The following is a 23,742-nucleotide window of genomic DNA, read 5'->3' on the forward strand; positions in this document are numbered from 1 at the left end:
GAATGGTTGAGATGAAAGTGTTTTTAGATCTACGTTCACAATAGTGTGGTTGTTGGTATCAGCCACCAACAACTGATTTCCATCCGCCAATAAACATATACTAGCGGGTTCTTTAAAAGAAATCGGATTTCCTTCACTATTTCTTATGGATAATGTAGAAATGGTGTTTGTATCAGGATCGATAACCTTAATTTTATGATTATAAGTATCAGCCACATAAACCTTATCATTGACATGATTATAAGCCACACCCAAAGGATGCTGGAGTTTTGCGTTGAACAATTTCTGAAACGAAAAAATATTTTTTATAACAATTTTTTTTTTATTTTATGTGCCCAAAATCAAAAGTAGATACAAAATACATGAGCCATCTATTTGAAATAATAAAAAAAAACTAGCTTCGGCTTGTAAATATACCATTGCAGTCCTATTTCATAATGTTATTGTATAAACTTCGTGTTCATCTGAACTGGCTTCACCAAATATACAAAGCGAAACACAAAAGTAAAACATAAATAAGTCATAAAGATTCATATATCAAGTATTGCTTAAAGACCAAACAGAACATGCATCCACACTCTGTGGAAAAGCACTTAAGATTATAACAACGGCGCAATATCAAGTCGCCAACGCTGAGCATGAAATATAAACATTAGAGTTTATGAGTTCATTTATATACACGACACTTTTGTAAATAAAATCAGTTCATATTTTGAGTTCAACGAATGAAGATCGTGTTTTTAGTTGTGGTACTAGATTCCCCTTCATTTCTGATCCTTCGAGCCGGATAGATCATTTTTGGTCCTTCAAGAAAAAAAAAACAACTGCAGTTTTCCCATACCAGAGGTAAGAGACAGAGTATAAAATAAAAGCAAAATATTATTGCTTAATAAATAAAAAGTGCGTGCGTCCGATTATAAAGGCAGTTTGGCTAGTGGAACAACTGTGGTATTTTTGGCGGAGGGAGTCGAGGGTCGAGCTAAAAAAGACAATCCATGTCCGACGAATGGCCCTGGACCATTGCACTCATGATATTGCGAGTACACCTGCACTAAGAGGACCGATACCGGCGCCCCAACAGACCCTGGACGCAGTGGGACCGGTAGCGCTACAAAGAGCGTCCAACATATAAATTAAAATTGTTCGCAAACAAAAAAAAATTTGTAATATTGTGAAATTAAGCGGAATCCTATCTGCCCGATAGCAGTATAGCATGTAAAGCTATGCAAAATATTAGGTAGAAAGATCACTGCAATGATCGAGTAGGGAAAGAAAAAAAATACTTATATCGATAACCTAATATACGCACAAGACAAAATGTTCACTAATAAGGCTTGAAAGTTTTTAGAGAAGCAGGTAGAGTTATATACCAGGTTAATGCAGTTTGAAGCACTAGATCCTAGAAACATAAACATTTATGTAGGATAGACAATAGAACAGGTAAAATGTAAATGCTTATACAGATGAACTTATTTGTAATGAAACGTTTAAAAAGATCATAAAAGAATTAGAGTTCGACCTTCAGAATAGCTGTGTGGCATTAGAAGAAAAAATAAACGATCAGAAAAATTTGAATGTTGCGATTGTTACCGTGAGAGGCGAACTACTGGTGTTGCCAAAAATACAGGTAGCCACATTTTCTAGAGAACCTCGAGACCTGGGACCTGTTTGTAGAATTATTTGCGGAACCGATTGTTCATTGTGTAGTAAGGGACACCATACCTTACTCCATTTTGAAGAAAACCCGGAGAGTTAATACTTGTGTAACGACACAATCAACACTGATGGCTACAGCTCATATACAAGTAAAAAATGTAAATGGGGATATAAGACTCTAAGAGCCCTTATTAATAGTGGTTCACAGAGCACCATTTTGTCTGAAGAGGCGGCTCAAATATTGAAATTACGAAAATTAAACAATATACAGATATAAGTGCCGTGTCCTCAATAAAGGCCAAAAATCAAAATATAAGGTAAAAATAGATGTGAACACGCGAAATCCATGGAAAGAACTTCTTAAGGTTGGGCAATTGTGTTGCCAAAGTTAATGAAAGCTCTTCCATTAAAAAGGGTAAGCGTGGATATGTAAAAATGGCGATCCTAAGTACTTGCTGATCATACCTTTAATAAACCTGGTATGGTTGATATAATAATGGGGGTAAACGTATATACCCAAATCATAAAAAAAGGAGCTACAAAGATTGATGTCCTACTAGGCAAAATACTCAATTTGGTTGGATCGTCTCGGAATGCAACAAATCAAAAAGTAATAAATCTGTAGTGTCAACAACAATATATGTCACAGGTTTTAAAAAGCGTTGGAAGAAGGAGAAAGGTAAAAGTGAAAATAAATACAATCAAAACAAACCTACCCACAAAACTCGAGAAATAAGTCAGCTTTTGACTCCTCCAGCAGGACCTCACCTTGGAGGTAAAGTAAAAACTGGGGAAGAAAATGTATATATCCCAGAGCCAGTACAAAATGAGAATATTCAGATGGCAATGGTTAAATTAAATAATGATTATCTAAAAAAAAAAGAGTCAATATACATTCCGGTAACAAATTGTCAGAGTCTGTACAAAAAGAGCAGATATTGTAAAATGTTCATAAAAGTGCAACAATTAAACAGAATAAACGCTCAAATTTCAGCTATCAGCGAAATGTCAAAACAGTGAAGCAAAAGTCACATTGGCTTAAGCCGAGAGGTAGAAGTAGTTGGTAATTAAAGTTTCCACCATATAAGAAGCTAGAAGTCAACACAGTAATACACATCAGGAGTGGGTAGATATCCCGAAACAAAAATTGTTAAGCATTGGGCGGTATTAGTAAACCAATTTGGTAAACAATACAACAGAACAGAAGCAACATAACATTTATTTGCTAGGGTTAACTTCTCACATGTAGCTGGTCATACTTCTTTAACAACAGTTATCTTACTAATGACAATATTAATATTAATTTGTATAAGACAACTAACTATAAAAATAAAAAACCAAAACGTCACATTTGGCGACATTTTCCAAACTCTTTTTCTGTAATTCAAATCATCAATGCACAGACAAAACCTTTTAAATATCATTTCCATTTCTTGTTCTTCTTCTTTCCCGCCTTTGTTACATGCATGCTGCAATTGGCATGCAGTTTATGTATCGTAGCTTTCCAAATTGAGACTTGAAGCTGATTTGCACCAACGAACATGTCAATAAAGACACCGATTTTTATGCAGATCAAGAATTTAGTAAGAAAAAAAATATGCTGATCAAGAATATATTAAAATATTCTCAATTATCCAAGTCGGTCTCGTTTTTTACGCTCTCGCTTAACTACTGTTTTTCGCTTTTTTGTGGTGTTATTCTTCAATATTAATAATAAATTAACAAACGCAAATACAGTGTTGGAAGAAATAATAGAAACGGCATAGAATTTATTTTCTTTTGTGTCTGTCTTTGGAAAATTTCTATATTTTTTAAACTGAATGGTTTATTATCAAAGCGCTAAACCAAAGAATAAAAAAAATATGTTTTGTATTTTTAAAAGTAAGTTAAATATAAAAACGAGGGCATTTATTTTCATTCCCTTGGAAGATAAAATAGAAAACGGTAATCGGTAAAAGAACGGTAAAATTTGTGGTTCAAGGCACATATTAATTTTTTTTCAATAAATATATATATATGTAAATATATGACTTAATTAGTCTTTAGTCGTTCCACCCTTATTATTTTTTAACACTTCGCGGCAATGACATCTCATGGAATCAACTAACTTGGTACAGATAGCTGGTTTTGTAGAATACCATTTAACCTAGATCTTTTCCTTATGGTTTTGGTTTAACCTAGATCTTTTCCTTATGGTTTTGGTTTATACCTAGCAGTTCTCTTTAATATTCCCTTAACCATGTGTTTGCCAGCTCGGACTAGTTTTCCTGCTGATAGGCAGTTCTTCTGAGGCATAAGGAAGCATGGTTTTGCTAAAGATATTTACTTTGTTGATGGCGCCCATTTTATCCTTTAGTCAACATAACGAACCGACACTTGAAGAAGAATATAAAAGCAAATATAATGTTTTCACCTTAGTGCCTAACGGTCTTTTATGTCTGTTTTGGATCATAAGCAGTATTTTGTTTGCCGTCTTACAAATACCTTGGCATCAGATCCAAAAAAAATTACCTTTGTTACATCCGAACACAGCATGTTTTTATAATAGGACCGCCGCAAATGTTGGGTAGCACCGTTTTCCTTAGGAAACCATGCTAAGGGTAAATTTTAAAATGACACTTAATTCTTAAACCAATTCAATTTACTCTTTCAGTGTGCTAAAGAATGAAGACTGGAAGACATCGACCGCATTCAAAAATGCCAGGGTACTGCCCTTTTTAAACTAAACGAAGAAGGAACTCACACTCTTCGCCCATCAATCACTTTTATTCCAACAATAACAATAGATGGTTCACGAGGTAGATTTAAATTAATTCTAAAAAATTTGCATTCCGACGTGTGTAAAGCAGGTGGTGGCACTGAGCTAGCTAATAAAATCTCCAAAAATATTGGACTGTAATCTACAAATTGTAAAACATTTTATTTTAAAACTGTAAAATAGATTAGAAAGTCAGTGAAACTATAAGCTTATTTTTGAACGATCAATATTTATATTTATATCGTGTCGAAATTGGGGAGTCTTCTCTGCGGTCTTGGTGCGTTCTTGATTAATAACAATGGAGAACCTTTTCATAAGGCAATACATTGTGTCACATAGATTCAACAGGAACTGAATGACAAATATTGGATTATTATTATCAATTAAAATGTTATCGACAAGCTCGACTTGCAGTTCAACATATCCTTTGTCCAAACATCCACTAGTAGAATTTACCTTGACACCTTTATTCAAGCTTGTTAGCAACCACTTCTGTGGAGACTCAGTTGCATACTTCAGATTTGATGATAACTTTATAATAAAGTTTATAGTACTTTTCTGATAAAACGGAAGGGTTTTGAGTAACATGGACTGATTTTTAATCTCAGTCTGGTTAGAGGTGGTAACTCGGCTAAAGTCCAGTAAGAATGGTTGAGATGAAAGTGTTTTTAGATCTACGTTCACAATAGTGTGGTTGTTGGTATCAGCCACCAACAACTGATTTCCATCCGCCGATAAACATATACTAGCGGGTTCTTTAAAAGAAATCGGATTTCCTTCACTATTTCTTATGGATAATGTAGAAATGGTGTTTGTATCAGGATCGATAACCTTAATTTTATGATTATAAGTATCAGCCACATAAACCTTATCATTGACATGATTATAAGCCACACCCAAAGGATGCTGGAGTTTTGCGTTGAACAATTTTCCGTCAAGATCACCGAATGCAAAAAGATTCTGAAATGACAAAATATTTTTTATAACAATTTTTTTTTTTATTTTATGTGCCCAAAATCAAAAGTACATACAAAATACATGAGCCATCTATGTGCAATAATAAAAAAAAAGCTAGCTTCGGCTTGTATATATACCCTTGCAGTCCTTGGGCATATTGTTATAGTATAAACTTCGTGTTCATCTGAACTGAACTAAACAAATCAGATGCAACAAAGAAATATACAAAACGAAACACAAAAGTAAAACAAATAATATCAAAGAAGTTAAACTTGGCTATGCCGAATTTTATATACCCTTGCAGTCCTTGACAATAATAATTTTACTTGGTCAAAATTTGTTTTCTGCAACTCAATTCATCTATATAAAAACAAAAGAATTTTACTCTTCATACTACAATTTGTTCTTCTTCTTCCCTTATTCCCTAAGCAAAGCAACGCACGCATACACATACAGTTTTTGTAGCGTTGCGTCTGTGGGTGTATGCATGTACTCTGTTGATGACGTAGTAGACAGCAAGCAGCGCTGCCGGCAGAGATGGGAGCAGAGCAGCGATTATTATATTGACTGTAACTTGTGTTATATTTATCCGATCCTAATAATTCTCATACTTGATCTGCTCCAGATATTAAAAAAGCACAGAAAAAACTTTCAGCACGATAGCTCTTAAGATGGCTGAGTTAAACGCATACGCACAGACGGACATGGCTATATCGACTTAGCTTCTCATGTTGACCAAGAATATATATACTTGAGGGTCGTAAATATATGTATAATATATATAATACCCTCTGCAAGGTTATAAAAAACCAAAACGTCACCTTTCGCGGCCCTTTGCAGAATGTTAAGAATAAACATCGTGTCTATTTGAACTGCCAAATTAAATGCACCAAAGAAATATACAGAACGAAACAAAAATGTAAAACAAAAATAAGTCATAAATATTCATATATCAAGTATTGCTTAAAGACCAAACAGATATGCTGATCAAGAATATATTAAAATATTCTCAATTATCCAAGTCGGTCTCGTTTTTTACGCTCTCGCTTAACTACTGTTTTTCGCTTTTTTGTGGTGTTATTCTTTAATATTAATAATAAATTAACAAACGCACATACAGTGTTGGAAGAAATAATAGAAACGGCATAGAATTAGTTTCTTTTTTGTCTGTCTTTGGAAAATTTCTATATTTTTTAAACTGAATGGTTTATTATCAAAACGCTAAACCAAAGAATAAAAATGAAGCAAGTAAGTCGACTTGTCGACTTGGGTATACCATACACCAGGTGAAACCAATATTTCTAATTTCGAAAATCAAATGTATGTCTATTAACTTGTTTTTACATGTCTTATACTATGGGCTATCTCGCTCACTCTACAAACACACGAGCACTCTAGCGCCGCCACTAGCCAACGTCCAATTCTGGCCTTGTGGACCGCGTAGTTATATACTTTCATACGCATATTTTGCATGTTTCTCGTCCGATTTCAATAAAATTTGGTAGTTTGGTAGAAATAGACAAGATTAATTAGTCTGAATTTAAATGCGATAGTCAAAAAACTACAGGAGAAAATCGGTTTTTTCTAAATTATGGAGGCGGAAGTGGGCGTGGCAAAATGTGAAAATATATAAATTCTCCGCGCATACTATGCCAGTATACATACTAAATTTGGTGACTTTAGCTTTGTTAGTTTTTGATAAAATCAGTTCTGTTTAATTTGGGGGGCGGAAGTGGGCGTGGCAAAATGTTTAAATAGCCAATATCTGCGCGTCTATTAAGATAGTCTACATACCAAATTTAATGTCGGTAGCTATCATAGTTTTTAAGGAAATCAGTTTTATGTAAATTCCGGGGGCGGAAGGGGGCGTGGCAAAAAGTTTAAACAATCAGTTTCTGCGCGCTAACTAAACGAGCATATAAACCAAATTTGATGTCTCTAGATATTTTACTTTTTAAGAAAAACTCTTTTGTGTGATTCCTGGGGGCGTAAGGGGGCGTGACAAAAAGTTTGAACAATTAATTTCTGCGCGCTAACTAATCGGGTATACAAACTAAATTTGATGTCTCTAGCTGTCATACTTTTTTAAGAAAAATAGTTTTATGTGATTCCTGGGGGCGTAGGGGGGCGTGGCCGAAATTCCAATTAACTCTGTACATTTGCATAATACACGAGTATACATACCAAATTTGGTGGCTCTAGCTCTTATACTCTCCGAGATCTGCGTGTTCATACGGACGGACGGACGGACAGACGGACAAGGCTAGTCGACTCGGCTGTTCATCCTGATCAAGAATATATATACTTTATAGGGTCGGAGAAGCTTCGTTCTGCCTGTTACATACATTTTAGCGACTTTAATATACCATTTCACCCTATGGGTGTATGGTATAAAAATATGTTTTGTATTTTTTAAAGTAAGTTAAATATAAAAACGAAGGCATTTATTTTCATTCCCTTGGAAGATAAAATAGAAACGGTAATCGATAAAAGAACGGTCAAATTTGTGGTTCAAGGCACATATTAATTTTTTTCAAAAAAACATATATATAAATATTTGACTTACTTAGTCTTTAGTCGTTCCAACCTTATTATTTTTTAACACTTCGCGGCAATGACATCCCATGGAATCAAATAACTTTCTTTAATATTCCCTAAACCAACCTAATATTTTTGCTCAAGCACGGTTCTTTTCGAGTACTATATGAATTTAACAGCTTTGTTATCAATCTTGCCCGGATAGTTATACTACTAATTGATGGATTCAACTTATTTTTTAGTTCCACCGATGAAAGGAATGCGTGTTTTTCGATCCCAGCATATTGATCTCGTCTTATTTTGACGTTGTGACGCGTTTCCGACCTTGATTTTCTTGCTTAAATTCACAATGAAAAGCGGAAAGCATATATACTTTTAAGCAATTCATTAATTTGGCGATCTGTGCAATTGAACTACCAGAGTTTCTTAGAGGGGTGCAAGACACGACCCATACTGAATATAATGTTATTAAATTTATTGGACCTTTAAGGGAGAATATTATATTAAAACCAACAATTGACATCTATGATACTTAAAATTCGTTTGACTGAAACGGTACGAAGCGATTCTATTTTTTTTTTCCAACCGAAAAACGTGATTGTTTTACTTTCAAGCATGTAGAAGAAAAAGTTTTTCGGAAATAGGTGTCGAAATGAATAAATAATATCAAAGAAGCTAACTTCGGCTGCCGAAGTTTTTATACCCTTGCAGTCTTTGGCCATAATAATTTTACTTGTTCCAAATTCTTTTTTGTGTCAATTTACAGATTTTAAAAATTAATTCCCTTTTTTTTCTCCATTCTGCATGCTGCAATTGTATCGTTGTGTCTGGGTGTGTATGCGTGTGTTCAGCTGCTCTGTGGATTTCAATCAATGACGTAGTATTCTGGCTGCAGCGCTGTCGATTTATATTGACTGTGACTTGTTTAATATCCAAGACTATCATATTAGTTAATTTTATAGAGATATTTCAACTTCTTCACCTATGTATGTTTCTATAACTATGTATATGATATAGTGGTCCAATACACTTGATTTTCATACTTTGTCCGGGCTATAAGTAGCTCAAATACCAAGTTTCATCCTAATAGCTTCCAACACGGCTGGGTAAAACGCATACGCGACGACAGACATGGCTATATCGACTCAGCTTCTCATGCTGATAAAGAATATATATACTTTATGGGGTCGGAAACGTCTTCTCTGCGTTACAAACATCTGAACAATTTTAGAGTACCCTCTGCAAAGGAATAAAAACGTCAAATATTCGTGGTCGCCATTGTAGTTACATGTAACAATATTAGACTTAAGTTAAACGAAATAGCAATGAATTAAATCAGATACAAACCTACAACCAACATAAACAGAAGCCCGCTATAATTTATTTTACCAATCAAAAATTGGTCACGTGTTTGTAAGGCAAAGTAGAAGACGTTTCCGACCGCATATTCTTAACCCTTTCGAACCCAGCGTTGCCTGTGAGCAACATCAGCTGTTTAAGAGCGTACCATTTGCTCTTCTTTTGTTTTTGTCTGCTCTTTCGCAGTGATAAAGGTACTTTTAAGTATGTACCCAAAATATGTGAAAAAAATACTTTAAGATCATTTGGCAAAGTTATTTTCAGTAAGATGCACGTGCATCGAAGAGAAATTTCATGTGAAAATTATTAGTTTTTTAAGTAACGGCTTTACATATTTAAAACATATATTATATACAAAGTATATATGCAATATATTTAGGTATAGACTTAAATTAGCGGATCTGAAGTTAGATTTGATAATCATAAATAAATAATTAGGTGAGTAATTTTTAAAGTTTAGTGTTGCTTGTGGGCAACGTTTGGCGCTGTGTTTGATCATATTTCTGCAGTGCTAGAGAAAAATTTGGGAGAAATAGTGGAAAGAGGGGAATCTGTAGACATTGACCTTCTGTTGTTGTGAATAATTGCTTTGAAAAAGTTGACCCTAAGACACTAAAGTGGAGAAACAATCCATTTTTACCTCCAGATATTAGTTGGAAAGACAGTGCTGAGAAAGTCTCCGATTTGATGACGCCAGAAGTATATTTCTCCACATTTTTTAATAGGAAAGTTAGCAATTTGATCGCAAATCAAAAAGATTTGTTTGCTATGTAAGAACACGGCTTAGAGCTTAGGCTTAATGAATTATGATAAACTGTATAAAATACGTCCTTTACTAAACGATCTCAAGGAAAATTTTGTTATGCTACCCCAGCAAGAACATCAAAGCAAATTACATTTTTTATTTCAGGTCGATCGGCATTCAAGCAATACAACCCAGCTGAGCCTCATAAAAAGCGTGCAAGGGGAGCTTTTATGTATGAAATGGTTTGACAACAAGCCACTTTTGCTTCTTACAATAAGGTATGAGAGGAGTAGATTTAGCCGATATGCTAATGGAGCTTTACAAGGTCAACCATCGTTCAAGGAAGTGGTACATAAGAATTTTTTATTCGTTTCTTGGAACATCTGTTACAAACGCGTGGCTATTGTACAGAAAGAATCTTAAATTGGCAAATCCGAGGCAACAGCATTATCCCCGAATTAAATTTTAATTAGAAATTGCTCATGAGATGCTTACAATTAATACTTCGTACGAAAAAAAGAGGGGTCGACCGTCGAGTGTTGACAGGGCTAGCTCTGAAGCAACCCTGAGCTCCACATCAAGTGGCGTGTCTTCCCAACTGTCTAAAAGGATCAAGTCCCAGCCGATCCTTCAATCTCCCAGCGTTATGAAAATGTAGAACATTAGGTAATATTTGGTGAAAAGGGACGTTGCAAATTGTGCAAGACAGCGACACCAATGTCAAAAAGCAGTAATTGTAAAGTCCACCTTTGTTGTAATAACAACTGTATCAACCCCGTATTCCAACTGCAATTAGAAATGTCAAGTTATTTCGATTTTAACAAATTAATTAATACTTTAATCGAGTGTTGTTTGATATGTTTTCTGCTGCGCTTGCCGCCAAGAATCAAAGTAAAAAGGAATAAAGAAACGATGCCAAAGCTTGTACGCGAAAGCTCATTCCGTGGCTTGTGCCGCGGAGCTTTCTGTATGCTAATCGACGGCCACCGAAAGCTCTCTTGGCACGGGTCTCCACATCCCTCCAATGTTTTTCAGCTTCAGCTTCAATCCCTCGTCCTGAGCGCAGGCTTCATTTTCCGGTGCTTGAGACGTTTGTCTAGATGTGCTGGTGCCCTGAACACTATCGGTTGTCGGTGCAGCTTCATGGGTACCTGTCACTGGATTTTTTTTTAAATGTCTCACATCTCTGGTTAGCGTTTCCCCTCCTCCTTGCAGTTGGTCTATATTCCCTTTCCTATTGACTACCACGTACTCGGTTGTATCAAACGTAGGTGTCAGCTTATGTGGACACAAGACATTCTTCAGCACAATTATGTCTTCGGGTTGGATATCCTATGCTTTGGCGCCTCTTCCCTTGTCTGCTTTCTCTTTTCCCTTCTGTTTGTTCCAGCAATCCAAGTCTCTTTCCGAGGATTCGCCGACATCACCCACAACGTCTCGAACATCCGGTATCTTGTCTCTAATGATTCGGTTAAACATCAATTCCGAAGGAACTGCTCCTGTGGTTCCATGTCATGTTAGGTTGTACATCATGACAAAGTTTTGGATCTCTCGTTTATAATCTTTCCCTTTCGACCTCGCAATTTTAAGGCGTTTCACCAAAAACTTGTTCATATTTTCAACTTCGCCATTCGCCTGTGGCCAATATGGTGGTGTCGTTATTTGGGTGTTACCGTTGGTCCGACAAAAATCTTGAATTCGTTACTTACGAATTGGCGACCATTATCGGTTCTCAGCGTTCGTGGTATTCCCAAACGAGAAAATATCTCATCCATTTGCTCGATTAGCACCTTCGACGAAATGGTTTTTATAAACTTCAATTCCATGTATCTGGAAAAATAGTCGATCAACACCAGTACATAGTCGTTGCTCGGTAAAGGTCCTAGTAAGTCAGATGCAACACATTGGTTTACTTGCTAGCGATACGGAGATGCAGTCTCTACAGGCCTTAACAAATCCTTCTACTTCCCGGTCGATCCTTGGCCACCACACCTTTGAACGTAATCTTCGTTTCATAGCCGATTCACCCGGATGGCCCTCGTGAGCCAGTTCGAGCACTTGCGATCGTAGTATTGTTGGTATAACTATTTTCGTTCCGCGTAAGAGTACAGTACGTAACTGTTGATAACTCCCATCGGAACGTATAATATGGACTGGATGAGTTCGCCTCCCATGAGTTGGTGCAAAGATAGGTCATTGGTTCAATTATTTCTTCGTCCTGCATATTTTTTTTCCATGATTTCCGATATGGTTGGAGACTTTGGTACTCCTTTGGCTACAATTTGAAAGATATTTTGCTCATCCTGCCATTCGAAAGCTACCGCTTCTGTAAGTTGACAAAGACGCGACACGGAATCTGCGATGTTTTCCTTTTCTGCTTTATAGATGACTCGGAATCGGTAGGACTGTAGGCGAAGTAACCAACGTTCGATACGTGCCGGTGGTTTCGAAGTTGGTTTGAAAATGGATTCCAATGGCTTATGATCCGTTATCCGATCGAATTCCAGTCCTGCTAGGTATTAGTAAAACTTCTCCACTGACCATACCAATGCCAAGCTTTCTTTTTCCGTTTGCGAATATCTCTTCTCAACATCAGTTAGGTTTTTTTTAGCGAACGATACGATATGATGGTCGTTGTACGGAGATTTTTATTGAAGTATGACAGCTTTGTCACCTCGACGACTTGTTTCTTTAACGTATCGAAGGCTTGCTGTTCTTTGTTGGTCCAATCGAATTTGGTATTCGCCTTTATTAATCTTCTGAGTGGCTCCGTCGTGTTGGCGAGATCGGGTATAAATTTCCCCCAGGCCCAGGAAACTCCTTGTCTCCTCCTTAGTTTTCGGAGCAGGAAAGTCTGTAATCACTTTAACTTTCTCCGGATCCGCTTCGATACCATGGTCCGATAGAATATGGCCAAGAAACTTGAGTTTCGTTGTTTTGTACATACATGTTTGCTTATTTAAAACAACGTTGTGGATATCAATAATTTTCAGAACCGCAGTTAGCGCATTGTCGTGTTCTTCTTCGTTTTTGCCGAAAGCGATGACATCGTCAATTTAGTTCAGGCCATTGGAGCAGCCTGCTAACAATTCCTCAAGCCGCATCTGGAAAATTTCTGGAGCCGAGTTAACTCCGAAAAACAGTCTTTGATATCGAAATAGTCCCTTGTGTGTAATAAATGTGGTAATCTGCCGACTTGACTCATAGAGCTCCAATTGGTGATAAGCATTTTTCAAATCCAGTCTGGAAAAACATCTCGCCTCCCGTAGTTTGGTCATGAACATGTCGAATGTTGGCAGTGGGTAGTTTTTCCTCGAGATAGCCAAATTCGCCCTTCGCATGTCCAGACATAGCCTTATCTCGCTGCTTCCTTTATACGCAATTACAACATGAACTCTGTCCATGGACTGGCTCTATAATGTCTTGCTGCACAGCCTGTCTTATCCTTTCTGCAATTTGGTCTTGTAACGCAGTCGGAAATCTCCGCATTGGCTGCTGCACTGGTCTCACATTGTGGTCTATGGCCAATCTCACAGGAGAAGCTTTCCATTTCGAAAAATGTGCGCACGAATCCACTCTATTTACGCCTAAACCAAATTCTAGGATGTTGAGTTGTACGGCTGTGTCCCGTCCTAGTAACGGTTGTCTACTATTTTCAATTACCTAAAATGTAGCAATCAACTCTGGTCTTTCCTGAATTCTTATCGGAGCTTTAAAACGTTAGTCACCCTCAGCACGTCACCCGAAGCATAGGCTTGAAGATGGGTAGACGAGTTGGTACGAACATTGAACACTGTCGCATGTACCCTATTCAGTTGCAGCCAAATGCCACGGCCTATCAGGTTGTACCGTGATCCGGAGTCAATTATCATTTGCAGCTGGGATCCCCCAACAAGACATGATACGGTTTCTTCTCCTTCTGGTTCACCAGTTATTTTAAAACAGTTCGACCAACTGTTGTCGTTGTGACACTTATCATATGGTGTTCCAAAACGTCTCTTCAATGTGGTCTTACACATCCGAGCATAATGTCTGAACCTGGAACATTTATTACATTTTGAGTTTCTTGCTGGGCTTGCCATACTGCGTTCATCATGGTCTGCTGCTCCACACCGGCCACACACATCATTCGTCCTGTCATTTCTTTTTGTTTGGACGCCAATTTTCTTCACAATTTCGGCATCCGACGGAATCACCATTGCCTCTGACTGCTGATTCACTTGCTCTTCAACTGTGCACGTATTTATTATCTCCTACAGCTTGAACTCCGCTTCTAATAGCTTCTTTTTCAACGCAGAAAAAAAGCGATGCAGATTTCCTCTATTTCGATCTTGGTGGCTCCAAAAAAAACATTTACTGGCTTGTTGTCTTAGCCGCAGGAAGAACTCGGCAAAACACTCACCTTGGCGGGGCACCATGCTGCGAAACATGTGCCTTTCGAATACGGCGTTACGTTGCGGTGAAAAATATTCATTTAATTTGTCCACCAGTGGAGTAAATACATCATTTTCCATTGTCGCATCGTATGGCACTAACGCGCCTGGAAGACTGTACACCACCTGTTGTAGCTGTGGTCCGCCGAGATGCAGTAATTTGTTCCGCTTTTTAATTACCGATGAAATTTCTTCTGTGTCCACATAGATATTGAATACCGAAGCCATTTCTCCCACTCGTTGCGCCACAACGATTTTTCTATGTTGGCGCACAGAAATGGTTTAATTTCAGCCATCCTGCTGATTTGTTTTAGCTTGCACTTTATTTCGTGGTCAGCCTCTGATTCTTTTCAGATGATTTCGCTTGGACAGCCATCCTGTGTACAACTTCTGTTATTTTCCAGATATTTTCAGCTTGCACGGGCGTTAGTTCTGCCTTGCTCAGCTGTTTGCTTTTTTTTTCTCTTGGCTTGTCTTAGAGTCGCCTTTGCACTCTCTCGACTCAGCCTCTGTCAAATGCAGATAATTTATTTATTTTTTGTTTCCCTTACTCTTGTATACTTACATGTACGTATTCATATATCTTTTTTTCTAATTTTTGCTTATGGCCGCGTCTGGCACAACGCGTTGCTTTCGTGTATAACCTCACTTCTCTTTTTTTTCTAGGCCGCGTTTTCCTTCTTCTCTGTGTTTCCTCCTTTTTACCTCGTCGCCAATGTATCAACCCCGTATTCCAGCAATTAGAAATGTCAAGTTATTTCGATTTTTACAAATTAATTAATACTTTATTCAAGTGTTGTTTGATATATTTTCTGCTGCGCTTGCCGCCAAGAATCAAAGTAAAAAGGAATAAAGAAACGATGCCAAAGCTTGTACGCGAAAGCTCATTCCGTGGCTTGTGCCGCGGAGCTTTCTGTATGCTGATCGCCAAACACCAAAGGCTCTCTTGGCACGGGTCTGTACAACAAAAAAAACTGTTTTTTGACTTTTCACACTTAATTATTTGAAATAAATAAAAATCATTTAAAGTTGTTGAAAGAAAAAATTTCTTTTTAAAGATAAGGGGATGAAACTTGGTTTTTAATTTATTGAAATAAATTATGATACTGGTCAGGACTATATCACTTAGTGTTATAACAAAAAAAAGATAAAGAAGTTCTCAATAAACATCATAATTGACCTTTTGTGGACAATATTTAAAACTTCTTTGCCTTAGTTCTGCTCGAAATTATCAGACATAAACTAAAAACATAAACAATATGTGTATGCGTGCTGAAATACACTTGGACCCCGATTATCCGGTCTCCCATTAAATGGACACACCCCTATTATCCGGGATGAATTTGAGTTTGTTACATTGTCACTATTAACCGTGATTACCTCTATTATCCGTGATTTCAAACGAAAACTTTTTCTAAAATAATAAAACGAATTCAGGGCTCCCCCCCGTTTTAGTTAGCAATCAAGACGAACACGCGTGTATGTATGTACATACATATGGCCATCAATAAACGTTTGTAGTACTAAGAAATATTTGTTTGTTGATTGATTTAAAGATACATATGTCGCATAATGGACGTATTTTGGACACTGTACGTGTCTGTCACATTATGAACATAGTTTGACCACTGTGTTGGCCAGACCAAGCTGTGCAATGAGTTTGGGATATTGTGAAATGATTAATAGAATTTGACTACAACGTACGAGTGAGGCGACGGCGTTGTCGCGCTGTCGCCGAGTGTAGTCCAGCTTGGCGTGTAAAAAGAGGGAGGTCGATGCGTGATCAGAGAATGCGAGGTAGTTGCGTTCAGACAATTGTATGCGCCGGTTGGAATTCACTTCACTCTAAAAGTGGCAGACCAGCAAGCAGAAATAAACGGCTCTGCGAAATCAGAAGTGGGATCTGCTTTGCCTACAAATATCACCGATGCATACTTCGCAGCTTTACAAGTGCAAAACAACAACCTTTTGGAGATCATTAAAAATATGCAGACACCAAGGGCTCCGCCAACTGATGAAAAGGAAAAACATAACTCTGCCAAAATTTAATCCTGAGGGAGCTGGAGCAGATGCCACAGCTTGGTGTACGACAGTGGATTTCATATTTGCTGATAAAATGCCCGATGGAAGCATCCTGGTGATAACTTTGAGTAAGGCGCTAGAGGGAAGCGCATCACAATGGCTGTCCCAAATATGCTTTCCTGGCATTACATGAGCACAATTCAAAGAACTCTTCGTGCAACGCTTTGTTGGCATAGAAACGTCTGCGGCTATACTGATACAAATTTTGAACGAGCGACCAAATATGTCCAAATATGTGCGTAGGTTTGTAAAAAAATGCATCACATGTAAAGTATCTAAGCCACTTATGGAAAAAGTGCAATTCGAACTGCATCCTATTCCTAAAGTAGAAATACCATGGCATACGATACATATTGACATTACAGGCAAAATGAGTGGTAAAAATGATTTGACGGAACATGTCATCGTTCTTATAGATGCTTTCACCAAGTTTGTTTATTTTTATCACACACTAAATATAGATTCTGAAAGCTGCATTAAGGCTGTAAAATCAGCCGTATCTTTATTTGGTTTACCCACTCGAATTATAGCAGATCAAGGACGCAGTTTCGCAAGTAAAAGTTTCCGCGAATTTTGCTCATCTCAAAAAATTAATATACATTTACATTTTTCTACTCTGCATTCATCGCAAACAGTCGAGCCTACAGCAAAACCGCAAGCGTAAAGCAAAAATCAAAATCTAAACGAAACTAAAATTAAATCTACTAACAACAAACTACAAACCGCCCGACCGAAACACAGCACCACTCCAAAACCTTTTTTACCGTTGACAAAACAAAACAATTAAAAAACATCTCAGCTGGACCTAAATTTCTCATAATAACAAGAAAAAATAGTAGCGATAGTTTTGCAAATGTTTCACCCTTCTTAATTAACAAATTCATTGACAATATTTGCAATTATGAGATTAGTGAGTGTAAAACCCTACGAAACGGCTCTATCCTTGTCAAAACTAAAATACTTTCACAAGCAATGAATTTGATAACGCTTGGCTCGCTTAATAATTTAATTGAAGTTGAAGTCTCTGAGCATGGAACACTGAACAACATAAAGTCAGCTCGTAATATTTACAACGAACGACATATCGCAAGCAACTCATCCTACGCAGCTATAACAAACAAAATGAAGCAAGTAAGTCGACTCGTCGACTTGGGTATACCAAACACCAGGTGAAACAAATATTTCAAATTTCGAAAACTAAATGTATGTCTATTAAATTGTTTTTACATGTTTCATAGTATGTGCTATCTCGCTCAATCTACGAACACACGGGCACTCTAGCGCCGCTACTAGCCAACGGCCAATTCTGGCCTTGTGGAGCGCTTAGTAAAATACGTTCATACGCATATTTTGCATGTTTCTAGTCCGATTTCAATAAAATTTGGCAGTTTTGTAGAAATAGATAAGATTAATTAGACTGCCGAATTTGATTGCGATAGTCAAAAAACTACAGGAGGAAATCGGTTTTTTCTAAATTATGGAGGCGGAAGTGGGCGTGGCAAAATATGAAAATATATATACTCTGCGCGCATACTAAGCCAGTATACATACTAAATTTGGTGACTTTGGCTTTGTTTGTTTTTGATAAAATCAGTTTTGTTTAATTTGCGGGGGCGGAAGTAGGCGTTGTAAAATTTTTAAATAGCCAGTTTCTGCGTCTATTAAACTAGTCTGCATACTAAATTTGATGTCTCTAGCTGTTATACTTTTTAAGAAAAACAGTTTTATGTGATTCCTGGGGGAGTAAGGGGGCGTGGCCGAAATTCCAATTAACTCTATATATGTACATAATACACGAGTATACATACCAAATTTGGTGGCTCTAGCTCTTATACTCTCCGAGATCTGCGTGTTCATACGGACGGACGGACGGACAGACGGACAAGGCTAGTCGACTCGGCTGTTCATCTTGATCAAGAATATATATACTTTATAGGGTCGCAGAAGCTTCCTTCTGCCTGTTACATACATTTTGGCGACTTTAATATACCATTTCACTCTATGGGTGTATGGTATAAAAACATAAATATTTTTTTCACTAAAAGACTCTTCAACTTGTACAACAATATCCTCATACAACACATACCCCAACAATTTAAAACCAGCAAGAAAATTCCCATTCTAAAACCACAAGGCAACAAGACCAGTCCATTAATTCATATCGACCGATTTCACTTAACCCATGTTTTCCAAAGTGTTAGACAAGATCGTTTCAAACCGGTTGTGGTGGCTTGCTAACAACAACAAGCTAATCGACAATCGCCAACTCGGCTTCCGAAAAGGCAAGTCAATATCTGACTGCCTAGCAGTGTTAGACTATCAAATTTCTTCTTAAAAAAAAAAATCATATGTATGTTAATCATAAGTCCGACTTTGAAAAAGCCTATGATAAAATAGGAATCCACACGGTGATAGATGAACTACACAAATGGAAGGTTGGCCCACAAATTCTGAACTATATAAAAAACTTTCTAACGAACTGGAAAATGAAAGTGCAAGTATACAATTCAACCTCAGAAAGTAAAACCTTACATAATGGAATCCCTCAAGGATCTCCCTTATCAGTCATCCTTTTCTTAATCGCATACAATAGACTTTGCCGTACGGTATCCATCCACAAGGAATTTACCCTTTTTTTTATGCAGACGACTTCACGATCGTAAAAAAGTTAAGAAAAAACTCGGCAACCCCAAACATTAACCCTTTATTCGTAGATATTGAAAAATGGTACAAGTACTCTGGGGCTAAGCTTTCAGTTCCGAAATGCAACCAGCTTCACGTATGCCGAAAAAGAAACTGCACCATCCATCCACATTAAAAACCTCACTACACAGTTGAATACAAGGCTCAACATTATCAAATGGTTATCAAACCAAAGATACAATTGTGACACCAAAACCTTAATTCTCACGATTAAAGCACTTCTTATGTCAAAGATAGATTATTTCCTACCCTTCTACGGAAACAGCCCTCCATCAATCCTAGTCAGACTCAAAACTTGTTACCACGCTGCACTAAGATTCGCCTTAGGAGCGTATCGAACTACTCCCATTAAAAATCTACTATACGAAGCAGAATTGTTGCCAATCGAAATAAGAACTCAATTTATGACAGCAAAAACATTCACTTTAATAGCAAAAGCGTCAAACTTACCAATTTACCCCATACTACAAAAAATCAAAATTTCAAAAACCAAGCCTAAAGTACCCTACTTACTACATAGGATTTTAAACATTTGTTCACTACATAGTATATGCAATTGTCCACCCGATCCCATCTAGGAAACTCAGATAAATACACATAAGTAGATTTAAACAAAAAAAATTAGTCCATTTGTTTGCTTAAGGCCTAGTAGCTATACATATATAGTAAGAAGATTGGCTTTAATTTACAATAAATCTACATTTAATTGCTACGGGTGGCAGTGGAGCAAACGGTCAGGTAGAACGGGTCATGAGTAGCCTGCTATGTTTGCTAAGTAAGACTGCTGTCGAAACTAGTCAGAGATCATGGCAGGATGCGTTGGTTGAAGTGCAGCTAGCAATGAATTGCACGATTAATAGTGTGGCTTAGTTTAGCCCTTTAGAATTATTTATTGAGAAGGAAGCTCGACCTTTTGGCTTGTTGCCAATAAACGAAGATAACAATGGTGAAGTAGACAAAGAAAATTTGAGATGGGAGGCTAAAAAAATATGGAAACTCAAGCAAAATACGACAAAAATAGTTTTGATAAAAATAAAGCAAAAATAGTAAATTTCGATGTGGGTGATCACGTAATGCTCAAAAACGAAGAACGTCATCAAACTGAACTTGGTCCTAAATTTATTGGTCCATTTGAGATAATTGAAGCATTGGATGGAGACAGATATTTACTAAAATCTTTAACATGTAATTGAAAGTATAAGTATTCTCATGAATGTTTAAAAGCAATACCAAATAATCAACTACTCGATGAGTTATGTAAAGACAGAGACAGCACAATGGAAGTTGCAAAAATCGAGTATGCTGTGAAATTTACATATGTGATAATATGAAAGTAAAATTGTTTTGTTTTTATATTGATGAATTGAGTTGCAGAAAACAAATTTTGAACATGTAAAATTATTATTACCAAGGACTGCAGGGGTATACAAACTTCGGCATAGCCGATGTTAGCTTCTTTGTTTTTTCTAGTTCTTTTAGAGCTATATGATATAGTGGTCCGATCCTTATGGTTTTCATACTTTATTTTTGCCGGGTAATAAAAACCCCCGAAAAAAAATTTCAGCCCGATAGCTCCTAAGACGGCTGAGTAAAACGCGTACGCACAGACGGACGGACATGGCTATATCAACTCAGCTTCTCAGGCTGATCAAGAATATATATACTTTATGGGGTCGGAAACATCTCCTTCTGTCCGTTACAAATATCTGATCAATTTTATAATACCCTCTGCAAGAGTATAAAAATGTAACTATGCTATGATAAGAATGAAGTTAAAACTGATTTGAATTATGTTACATAATGAATAAGAATATCAAATAAAAATGTATTGAAATATCCATAGAGCCTTTGAATCCTGAAGCGTTGTCACTTATGTGGTTGAGTTAAGACAACACACGACGACGTGTATTTTGTCAGGAAGGCATAAATTAAATTAAATTAAGAAGACATGGGCAAAAATTGATAGAGGTGCAGAAATTTCTTTGGAGATCCGAAAACTGATCGTTTAACTCTATTTGGAAAAAAATCTTATCGGGAATTGACAGTTTCAGCAAGATAATGACCAAAACATTCGTCTTATTTTGTGCAGGAGTGGCTCATATATCATTGCAAGCCGTTCAAAACACCTCCCCAATCACTGGATTTAAGTCCCATCTAACATGTGTGGCACTTATTGGAACGAAAAATCCGTTCTCCGTTCTCTCTCTCTGTGCACATACTTTTTTGACTCACTGTATGTGCGTACATTTATGGCCAAAGGCTGCAAGGGTAAAAGTTAGGGTGCACTTTTGTTCGCCTTATGTGCAATGGTATATAAGGTATACCCAACATTCCACTTACCAGAGGATTCCGATCTCCCCCAACCACAGGCATCACCTTTCCATCAAGCATTGATGCTTTCCGAATACTGGAACTCTCACTGTCCGCAATAAACAAGAAATCTTCAGCCATGGCAATGCCTGATGGTTGAGCAAATGCCGCGTTTTGTGGATACGAATTGTTGCGATTTTCCTCCAAGCCGTTTCCAATTAACGAAACGCAACATCGTGGCTCAAATTTGCGAAATTTCCACCATATAATTCCTTCGGGAAAATAACCCCAAATCTGGTGTGTACCAGCCATAGAAATTAGGATGATTGTTTTTTCCAACACGTTACGTTCATCGAGATGAAAAGACATATCCATGTCCCGCGTGCGGAAAATTGCGACATCCCAGGGAGACGAAATGGATTGTAGTGGCCCTGTACGTCCACCTGTGCGTTCGCTGCACTGGTGTCCTGTCCCAACTAGTGTTTCAACAAATCCAGCTCGTAAAGAAATTTGTCGCAATGCGTGATTTTTAGTATCGGCTACGATTAGCGTATCTTCATCGAGAAATGTAATTCCCTGAGGATTATTAAACCGCGATGTTGCAAAGTCGCCGTCAATAAAACCGCTCTCAAATCCTCCAATTTTATACTCAACAACACCATTATTTAAAACAACAAGCACACGATTGTTACCAGCATCTGCTATCGCATAGCGATGACCAAGCTGACTTCTAGCTATTTTAGCTGGAAACCGTAAGTTGGATGCTGGTTGCATATCTTCAGACAGCTTTAATGGCAAACTAAAGTTCTCAATATTTTTGTGGCGTCCAAAAAAGGACAGCGCCGCCTCTATAAACTCTTGAAGGAATGATCCATGGCCCTCACCCATCAGTAATAGCATGGGTACACCATTTGGACTTAATAACAGGATTGACGGCCAGCAACGAATGCCTAAAGCGTGCCACAATTCCGAATGTGAGTCGTTGACAATAGGATGTGTGATGCCATACCGCTGAACAGCTGATAAAATATTAGTGGCCATGCGTTCGTTTTCAAACTTGGGACTATGAACACCAACAATGACGAGTCCCTTTTCAATAGGGAATCGATTTTCCAGGGCATACAAATCAGGCAAAACGTGTATGCAGTTAATGCAGCAGTAGGTAAAGAAGTCCAGCAGAACTATTTTTCCGTGCAATTGCCGCAGCGACAACGCTTGACTGACATTAAACCAATCCAAATCTACATGCAAACATTATACTAAGTAATTAAATATATTTTACCATTGGCCCCTGAACTTACCAGCTGCAAAGTCGAATTTAATGGATTTTAGCCTTGCAATGGAAATATCATGTTTAGAATTAGCCCACCTATCAAAAAAATCATCAAATAATTTAGCCTTTTCTTTAGGACTAGAACTTTTTTTATAGTTTTGTTGCAACTCCTCCGTTACATATGTAACTATATCAATTGGAGACAGGTCATGAGTGCAATTCATTCTTTCGAAAGAAACTGATCGACAGGCTGCCTAAGTTGAAATGTATTTCAGTAAACCGAGTTAATTACAACACAGCAACAATGGGTGGTGACGACAACTTCCCGATTTATTGTGAGCACCATCTATTATCGCTTTCATGACTTAATACCCGCTTTACACTCGATACATCTACGGCTAACGGATTGTGTTAGGCCCGATTCCCACTTAACTCATCTCTGGGGAATGCTTGGCACTAACTGTGAATATGAAACATATTCAATAGGTAATTTATGTTTTTTTGAATATTGTCATAATTATTTTATTAGCGGACGTTGACGATACTATGCGCAGTACGTATAAGTGGCCCCTACGACACCAGGACAAAGCCTGTTACGCGTGAGCCCAGGCAGATAGTTGCCCACCTCCCACCCGACCGACCGAGGGGTGCAGCCGTATATCGCATGGCACGAATCGCGTGGACAAATACACAATAGAAAAAACAGACAAACAAATAATACTATAGCTATCTACTAACTAGATAGTATAGATGTTTTAAGTATAATAATAGAAAACTTTGAGTCGATTACAGGGAATAAAAGGTTGTAATCAGAGCAGAGGACCCTAAAAGGTTCATGCATGGCATAATTAGAAAAACAACGACTAAGGGATAAAGGTATCAAAGGATGTCTACTCCGTCTACATGGTACCGACAGATTTACCTGAGC

The 23,742-nt window shown here is 37.4% G+C and overlaps 1 protein-coding gene across 1 annotated transcript; it reads right to left on the reverse strand.

Annotated features, from left to right (window-relative positions):
- Window positions 1-4,557: 4,557 nt before the first annotated feature.
- On the reverse strand, window positions 4,558-23,112 carry LOC137571962 (NHL repeat-containing protein 2). Its single transcript, XM_068283736.1, has 3 exons — window positions 22,843-23,112; window positions 21,572-22,782; window positions 4,558-5,374 (listed from the first exon to the last, which is right to left on the reverse strand). Exons 1-3 carry the CDS (start codon window positions 23,036-23,038, stop codon window positions 4,616-4,618), a joined length of 2,166 nt encoding a protein of 721 aa, XP_068139837.1. The 5' UTR covers window positions 23,039-23,112; the 3' UTR covers window positions 4,558-4,615.
- Window positions 23,113-23,742: the final 630 nt, after the last annotated feature.

This window comes from Drosophila tropicalis, unplaced genomic scaffold, assembly GCF_018151085.1.
Source record: "Drosophila tropicalis isolate 14030-0801.00 unplaced genomic scaffold, ASM1815108v1 contig_1024, whole genome shotgun sequence".
NCBI classification, from domain to species: domain Eukaryota; kingdom Metazoa; phylum Arthropoda; class Insecta; order Diptera; family Drosophilidae; genus Drosophila; species Drosophila tropicalis.